Consider the following 9087-nt stretch of genomic DNA (forward strand, 5'->3'; position numbering starts at 1 on the left):
TTAAAATCATCACATAGTGGACTGTCCACACTGAAAAATGAGAGAGCAGTTGGAATACATAGAATACTAAAAGAACAGGAAGGCAGAATCATTAACTCTTTAGAACTTTGTCATAACATGGGGTCTATATTTCTAATATTGGTGTTCTTGTGAAGATTCTGCAAATTGTTGCTAGGATCCAAACATGCAGTTACTTTCATGTGGCCATGGAGACTGTCGGCTTGTATCACTCAAACAGCAGTTCCCTAAGCTGCATTGCAAATTACTTTTGAAATCATAGAAGTCTTTGAAATGCTCTTCGGCTTGGAAGGTCTGTTATTCAAAGAAAGAAGTCCAAAATGCCTTTGGGCACGCCCAATCCCTTGGTGTATTTAAGTTAGCTATTTGGATTCTAGCCTATGATTCCATGCAGCAGGGGTAGATAACTGCATACCACCAGTGGGCCAGATCCTTCCTTCCCCTCAATCCCAAGTGTCAGTTCTTACACATGGGTGGTACTACATCACCTGATGTTGTTATGACATTGAGTGACAACTTGAAAAGAACTTTCCTTTGAAGACTGTTTTGCAGATAAGTTTCAATACACACGGCTTGGAAATGGACTTCAAAGTAACAGCAGACACGCCTTTACCTGCCATATACCTGATGTCACATATGACATCAGGGATGGGGCAGGTGAGTGTGGTTTGGGGGAAATGGCCTCCCGGGGCGAATTAGAACCCCTAGCTGACCTGAATGGACCTGAAGGCTGGTGGTTCCACACCTCTGCCATACAGTATATTTTATGGTCCATTTTATTTTAATTGCTGAGCTTACTTTAAATTCTCATTAATTGTCTAGTAAGCTGTGAATAATTTGCTTGTTAAACATAGGTGTGCAGTCTTTTAAAATATTTGTTTCCTCTTCCTCCTTCAGGGTGAAAGCATTTCAAGGTACGTGTAATCTTCACGTTTAGCTCTCCTTATGATGTGAAGTATAACATTCTTAATTGTTTAAGGTTGCTAATGAAATGAGAGGTTAAGCATGCTTTTATGGAAAAAGGCACTTTGCAAATGATGCGATGCAAGAAGCTGCCCACAGCTCAGTTCTCCATAAATACCAAAACTGTAGAAGATTACATCCAGTTTCAACATGTCCACAGAGTTGCTATTATGCTAGCATGTTGACCGTCAGCATGGCAGCACCATGACATCTTGAGGATTATAAAATGTTCCAGTAGAGTCAAGCAATATGATTCATTGGTTACAAACATGATGAAGGTTGTATGCTTTGCCACACCTAATTCGAGGGGATTTTAACCATTTATCCGAAAGATTCAGCTTTTGGGAAGTCCCCAAGTGGAGGATGTTCCCTGATAATATCATACCCTAGTTCACGTTTGCTTTTGTATAAAATGGAGAGAAGTGGAAGATTGCATATACATTATTTGAATTCACACTGTATCTTTAGTTGAGTTATAATATTAATATGTCAGTGACTTAATTCAGATGTCATGTCAAATCATCATTTTCAGAGCTTAACTATTGTTCGTCACAATGTTTAAATTTGACAAATCATGGTTTGAGAATGTTGAAACCATGAGGTTAATGAAATGTCCCAATTGACAAGTCATAGTTGGCATTCCACCCTCTGAGGCCAATAAAAAGAAGAATGTTCTCAGTTGTGCTGCCCTTTTTAGTGTTACTGATTGATGGCAACAAGGCCGCATATCTGTGGTTGTGTTGCTGGAGGTACAACAAGGTGAAGTGGTTTATAAATTGAATCTTGGAACCCTTTGAGGAGACAACTAAGCAAAAATAGCATAAATTGTGTTTTGCATGTAGGGCCCAGTTTTGCATGTCACAGTAAACCATCATTATTAGTTTCCCATGAACATGGAAATCACTGCGGCTTTGCTCCTTCCATAGTGCCAGCAGGAACAGCAAACCATGATCTTTGATGTAGCATTATATCTGAATGAGGGTTCAGGCTTGTTTCGTTGCCCCAATCCCCACCTTGGTAAGCTAAGAACAAATATTGGCTTCACATTCTGATTTGTTTGGAGTGAAACAAATCATAATCCCAAGCTCAGACATTACAGTACACCAGGGATTGTGATTTGTCTCTCGCGCTAGGGGAGGAGCCACCTGCGTGAGCATGCTAAACAATTAACTGCAGACAGTTCTGATGTGCAAATGAAGCCACTGTGACCTAGTTTCTAAATTAGAGATAGCTCAGACCATAGTTTGTTGTAATTCTGAATAGAGCTGTGAGAGACTGAACTTCTATTCTATTTTGGAAGATATGACACAGGATCATCAGGAGATCGTTACGATTCAGTACTAGGACGGACTGGATACAGTTACTTGGAAGATCGCAAATCATATTCCAGCAAGCTAGAAAAAGAAGATACAACAGATTTTAAAAAGGTATCTGACCCCATGAGTTGTGTGTTAACAAGATGACTTTATTACAAGTTTGTGAAGTCATTCTGTATGGTTCTCTTAATTCAGTTTGACATCATATGCATACATACACTCTGGGGACTATGAGATGCAATTTCAAGCTGTATGGTATTGGTTTTGAGGTAAATTTTGATTGAGGCCATTGTTAAGGTGCTATTTGTAAAGCATGGCCACTTTACCCCACCTCCTTTCTCATTTAGAACAGGGATGGGGAACCTCAGGCCCAGGGCTGAATGTGAGCCACAAGGCCACCCTATGTCACCCACTGGACCCTCCCCTTTCCCAGGATGCTCCCCTCACCAGCCCTTCACCCTTCTCTAGTGCTTTTGCCTAACTGGAATGTGTACTTGAACCAGTATAATGTCTCTTGCTTGCCTGAATGGAGAGAGGTGACTGTGGTGTATGGAGAAAGTTGATCATTTCAAGGTCCAGCTTGCTTCCAATGGGGAGAGGTGGTCTTTGAGATATTGTGGTCCTGAACCACTCAAGGCTTTATAAGTCAAAACCAGCACTTTGAATTGGCTCTGAAAACTAATTGGCAATCAGTGCAGGATCAGTGTAATATACTCAAGCTGTCTTGCGCTGGTGAGCAACCTGGCTGCTGAAGTTCTTGAACTATCTTCAGAAGCAGCATTGCGTATAAAACATTGCAGTAATCGAACCTAGAGATTTCCAGAGCATAGAGGATAGAAGTTAGGCTAAATCCTTATTTCAGACATTGTGATATATTGGAATATCTCAATGTTTAGCTGGTGATATATCACAATGTTGAAAACCATATATTGCCCAGCCATACACAGAACCCAGAAATCTAAACAGTTGCTCCTTGCCTACTGCCCTTCTAATCCTAGGAGTTAAATTTTATGTCTCTACAATTATCAATTTATAAATGCAGTTATGATAGAAGTTTGAAGGAGTGCATGATTTATAAAAGTATCGCATATTTCTTAGCTTTATGAACAGATTGTAGCTGAAAATGAAAAATTGAAAGCACAATTGCATGATACCAACATGGAACTGACGGATCTCAAACTACAGTTGGAAAAGGCAACTCAGGTTTGTATTTCTAAACTCTCATTTTAATTTTATTTCTTCAAAGGATCTTCAGGCTGCCTTATATGATATCCTCTCTAGGCAGCTTACAAACGTATACCAAATAAAATCACAAATTTCTCTAATACAGTTTAAAACAGATTACAAACAATAAAATGCCAAAATAACAGGCAGAGCAGTAAGTTCAAATTAGAGAACCCTTCAAATTTTTGCTGGCCTGAAAAAATATTTTATCAGGAAATCTAGTAACAAGTAGTCTTAACTCTATACTCTGAAATCTAGCAGCCTCCTTAATAAAATCATCATTGTTAAAAGTGAAACAAAACAGATGGGTCTCTAAAGAAATTTTGAAGGCTGGCCAATAGTCAAATGTCTAGGGAGGGAGTTCCATAAATGAGGCGCCACCACGGAAAAAGCATGGGTAGGTTCAGTAAAATGTGTGTCACCAAGGATCAGCTTTGCATTTTCCAAAGAGATGGAAACACACTTTTTTCATAGTTCCTTTTAAACGTCATGCTTTAATTCTGTTTGTTATGAACCTGGCACAAAAGTTCTATTAGAAATATAAATCAATAATGAAGGTTTCTCATATTAGAAGGTTTCTATTGGGCTTTACCAGCGCTCTTGGAAGTATATGGAATCTGAGTCTCTTAGGTGGAGTTCAGGCAATAACATGCAGTGAGGTGGCAAACTAGAAAAATGAAATGTGAAGTGCAAAATTTTTATACATTTTAAAGGTTTAAGTGTCCAGAATGGTATTTCATACACAACTTGCATAGGGCTAAGTTGTAAATTGTTACTTTATATTGATGGAGGAGGAGGTGAGCGGCCTAGTCTTTAACCCTTGAACATTTCTGCTTTAATTGCTGCATAAATGACTTCAAAATTTATGTGATTATGATGGGAAGACAGTGTCCTTGATATTGATGATAAACTGTGGTTAGTGAAAACTGGAAGTGAAAACTGGAGGTGGAGGCATAGCAGGCTCATTCAACACTATACCATAGTTAATCATTATGTCCAAACAAGGCCTAGTCTTTAACCCATGAACATTTCTGCTTTAATTGCTGCATAAACGACTTCAAAATTTATGTGGGAAGACAGTGTCCTTGATGTTGTGGAGTTGAGTTGGAAGTCTTCCCCCTGCAAACCATCTGGCCCTTCTCAATGGACAGCTAATGTTAGGTGTCAAGTTTTATCCCTAGTATTACTGCTGCATAGAAGTGAACAATAATCATTAACTTATATGGATAAAAAGTAAGGTGGTGAGTTCATGGAGAGTAAGGAAGTTGCTGCTGATAGAGACTGATTTTAAATAATCCGTTCCGCGAGTCTCTTCGTCTAGCGGTTTTTTCGTCTTGCGAAGCAACCCTATTAGCGGCTTAGCGGATTAGCGCTATTAGTGGTTTAGCAGATTAACGGCTATTAAAGGCTTAGCGGCTTAGCGGCTAAAAGGCTATTAGCGGCTTAGCGGCTTAGAAAAAGGGGGGGAGCGGGGGAAAATCGGAACACTCGCAAGATGTTTTCGTCTTGCGAAGCAAGCCCATAGGGAAATTCGTCTTGTGAAGCAGCTCAGAAATGGAAAACCCTTTCGTCTAGCGGGTTTTCCATCTTGTGAGGCATTCGTCTTGCGGGGCACCACTGTACCTTCAAAAGGAGCAGTGTGTTTGTCCTTGAGCAGCAACTTCTATTAACTGAAATTGATAAATGATGGCAGAAACTTCCTGAGAACAAGTTTAGAACCAGGATGGGAAATGTTAAGTGATTATTCCAGCCACCTGATTAATGACTACTAAAACAGGCAGAGAGAGGCTTGAATGTGCACATATCCTTATAAAGACCCTTTAGTGTATTCGTTCATGTTCACTCTGACATTGGAGATCTGACCTGATCTGATTAGCTAGATGGGCCATATTCTGTGTTATAGTGTTATTTGAAATTATTAGTAAATGTAACTCTGGCCCTGTATCTGTCTTCATTGATCTCCATTGCAAGAAATCTATATTAAATTTGTGTATAGATCATCAGTAGCCATTTATTAAAGGATGGCTTGTGATGTTGAATACCATTAACTATGTTTCTGGCGTCTACCTCATAGTTTTCTGTATCTTCTATTTCCCCCCCAAAAAGTATTTATGGTTTCCTGTTGAGATTATATTCAGCAAACCTATGAATCTGAGAGTGCCCATTAATTTCAGGCACTCATAGAATCATAGAATCATAGAGTTGGAATAGACCACAAGGCCCATCGAGTCCAACCCCCTGCCAAGCAGGAAACACTCTTTGAAGTTCACGTTACAGAAAAAAATGAATAAATATTGGGTTGGATTCAGACACAGCGGACATTAATTCCCTTAGAAATGAGTTGGTTCTATCGTTTTCACTGTCTAATTTAGTCTGGATTCTACCCACCACTGGTAATGCAACAGTGCTTTTCTAAATTGCATTTTCCCCACGTCCATTTATCTCCTTTATTTTTCTTGTGAGTGACATTGCGTGTGATCACTTATCTATTTCAGAGGCAGGAAAGATTTGCTGATAGGTCTCTGCTAGAAATGGAAAAAAGGGTAAGTTTTTTCCTGGGCTTTTGGTCCTCTAGGTTTATATAATATTCTTATAAAATAATAATTTGAATTGGGAAGCAGTATGCGAAAAAGAACAAACTGCAACAATTTAGTTAGGCAATTAGATTTCTGGACAGTCTGTGTGTGCACAAGGGATGCACTTTATGTATTGATATAAGAGCAATAATAATCAAATAGTTAAATTTAAAATTCCGCGCTGGATTTGGTCTGGCAACTTTTAAAAAACATACGATTGGTGGAAATGGCTTAAATCGGTTAACTCACTGTTACTTAACTGAGCACTGCTAAGTAAACAAGTTTTTTTTTTAAATGAAACTTGGTTCTTATCACAGAGAGTTAAATGAATGACAGACTGACAAAAATGAATTATGACTGTACTAAGCTCTTGAAATTAATTGCTAAAACTGGGTAAAATATGTTTAGGAACTCACTTAACTATGATTAAACTAAATTCAAATGGTTTGTATCTGAAAGGTGACCGACAAGAGTCAGTATCCTCGCAGCGGTATGATCTAACCAAAGTTTTACACACCTCAGCTGATGCTGCTTGTTTTGCATAACACTGTTGAATGTATACTTTGTAGCAATTTGCTTTTGTCTTTCACACTTTGAAAATGTTTGAATGTCAGATACTGGATACAGCAGCTGCTTTTTAATGAGACTCACCGCATTGTCTTAACACAAAGCAATACTTTAGCTTTAAGACCTGTTGTCCAGTGAATGATGACAGAATATGCACTAGGACACACACACACGATTAGTATTACTTGGGTGTAGTACAGAATGCAAACTAACATTTGCCTGTCTGTGGAACGTAATGCTTTGTGCTTCCTTTTCCTTAAGGCAGTTGGTCTCTTTTCTGCATTTCTTGTATGCTAAACTACCACAAAATACAGTTAAAGGAGTAATACCCAACGGATGTTACAAAAACTATTGGCTGATCAATTTTATATAAAGAATGTATTTAACTGGTAGAATTTGACCGAAATTAGTTCTGTTGTCTTGATTTTAAATTTGAAGTATTTTTTTACACATCACTGGCCTCGCAAGTTTCTTGTCCTCACTGTGCTTATGGTTGTTTAATCTTGAAAATCTGAGATTGCTCTACAGAGATGATGCTTAAAATATATATCCAAATTGTGTTATTAATGCAAATGGTTTTCTGTAGGAAAGAAGAGCTCTAGAAAGGCGGATATCTGAAATGGAAGAGGAACTCAAAGTAAGCGTGCTTCAACTATTTTCATTTAGGGCAGTAGCATTGTTTATAGGCTACAGTGTGCACATTCTTATTTTTATGTATTGATTAGGAGTGCATCAAATTACAGAATAACATTCTTCTGATTTTCAATGGCTTTTTACTACATGGTCAGCCATGTAATCACAGCTCATGCCAAAGCTGTCTAATAGAATGCAGCTTTTGTAAAGGATAGAATATTGTGCCATACAGTTTTGTTTACAGTAGTAGAGGACTTTTACCTGAGATTGTCTGAGTTGGTTCAGATACTATTAAGACATATGGTTCTATTAAAAAACAAAAGCCTATATTGGTTGAATATGGCTATACTTTTCCCGTGTGTGTGTGTGTGTGTGTGTGTGTGTGTGATTTGTGAAAATACAGGTTCCTCTGCTATCAGACAGTCTTCGCATCAAGGGTAGTATTTACTTTAGGCTACAGTCAGAGTGAAGTTAAGGTCACAAAAATTTCTAAACCTATCACTTGATTCTTTTCTCTATTATCCAACCTTTAATTCACAGGGACCTAATGAAGAAATAAGCTGTCTGTCTGTCTGTCTGTCTCTCTCTCACACCCACTCACACCCACACCCACCACATATGTACATGCAAATTAGAGATGGGCATGATTGATTCCTGAGGCACAATATGACTTTCTTTCTACCCCCCATTGGAAAGACGCTGATTGGCTTAATAAAAAAGGAAGCCTCAGTTTAACAAGGCAGATAGGCTCTCCTTACCTCCCCACTCCTGGACAGGGAAGAACCAGGCTGAGAAGACAGTTGTCTTAGTTTCTGCGTCATTTCAGCAGCCTTGAAATGGCACCCATCAGCAATTATAGCATATAGATGTCCAGATACCAATACAGGTATAATTTCAAAAAGGATTCTATGAGCTCCCTCTTGTTTCCTGCCTTTTTTAAAAAAAATTCTCAGTCGTCTGAGGATCTTACTACAGTGGAACCTCAGTTTTTGAATGTAATCCATTCCGGAAGACCGTTCAACTTCCAAATGTTCGAAAACTGAGGCGCAATGAGTGGTTGGCAAAATCCATTGAGAAAATTTGAAAACATGCAGCAGAAGCCGTTTGACTTCCGGGGCACATTTGAAAACAGAAGCAAGTACTTCCGGGTTTTGGCATTAGAAAACCGAAACGTTTGGCTTTTGAGACACTCGAAACAGAGGTTCCACTATAGTCATATAGGGACACAGGGATTTGGGCCCAGATTGTTTAATGCTTGAAAGGCTACCAGCAGCACCTCCAGGGGTGAAGTCAAATCACAGCGCTTCCTGCGTTGTTTTTGCTGCACCAAAGTGACTTCTCCAGGGCACAAGCCTGGGCAGTGTGTATGGAGGTCCTGGGCTGCCCAGACGACAACTCCCCACTCTCAGCCCACTAATGTGGGCTAAAAGAAAGCAGAGCAACACATTTGGCACCAGCCTTTGCACAGTCACTGATTCCCTATATATAGTTAAGAAGTTTCTTAGTTTCACACAGAACAATCTGCTGCTAAAGAAAGGATTATCTTTACATCTCTTTCTTTTTTCTTTTAGTTGTCTTCACCTGTGATACCTTTTCAATATGCCACAATTGCATTTCTCTCATTGGCTCCTGTTTCTTTGATTCCTGCAGAATACATTTCAAGTAAAGCATGTTCAGGCTTTGAGGCATTTAAATGAGCGACTGCTGACTGAGAATAGGGCCTTGACCAGAGTGGTTACCAAGCTGTCAGGTGCCTGCAGGCATCGGCATTCTGTGGACTTGTAATTTCC

The 9087-nt window shown here is 39.2% G+C and overlaps 1 protein-coding gene across 7 annotated transcripts in view; it reads left to right on the forward strand.

Annotated features, from left to right (window-relative positions):
• The window catches only part of PPP1R12A (protein phosphatase 1 regulatory subunit 12A), a 90672-nt gene that overhangs the window by 75365 nt on the left and 6220 nt on the right, over positions 1-9087 (forward strand). For 3 of the 7 annotated variants that reach the window (XM_083463086.1, XM_083463088.1, XM_083463089.1), the window contains 5 exons: positions 2256-2408; positions 3396-3500; positions 6017-6064; positions 6557-6587; positions 7251-7301. In XM_083463086.1, coding sequence (XP_083319212.1) covers positions 2256-2408; positions 3396-3500; positions 6017-6064; positions 6557-6587; positions 7251-7282 — 369 coding nt within the window. In that variant the 3' untranslated portion in view covers positions 7283-7301. Of the gene's footprint in view, positions 1-915; positions 933-2255; positions 2409-3395; positions 3501-6016; positions 6065-6556; positions 6588-7250; positions 7302-8947; positions 9079-9087 lie in introns of all 7 variants that reach the window. The other 4 variants (XM_083463085.1, XM_083463087.1, XM_083463084.1 and 1 more) reach the window with 3 other exon arrangements.

Source organism: Podarcis liolepis, assembly GCF_965112155.1.
Source record: "Podarcis liolepis genome assembly, chromosome: 10".
NCBI lineage: Eukaryota > Metazoa > Chordata > Lepidosauria > Squamata > Lacertidae > Podarcis > Podarcis liolepis.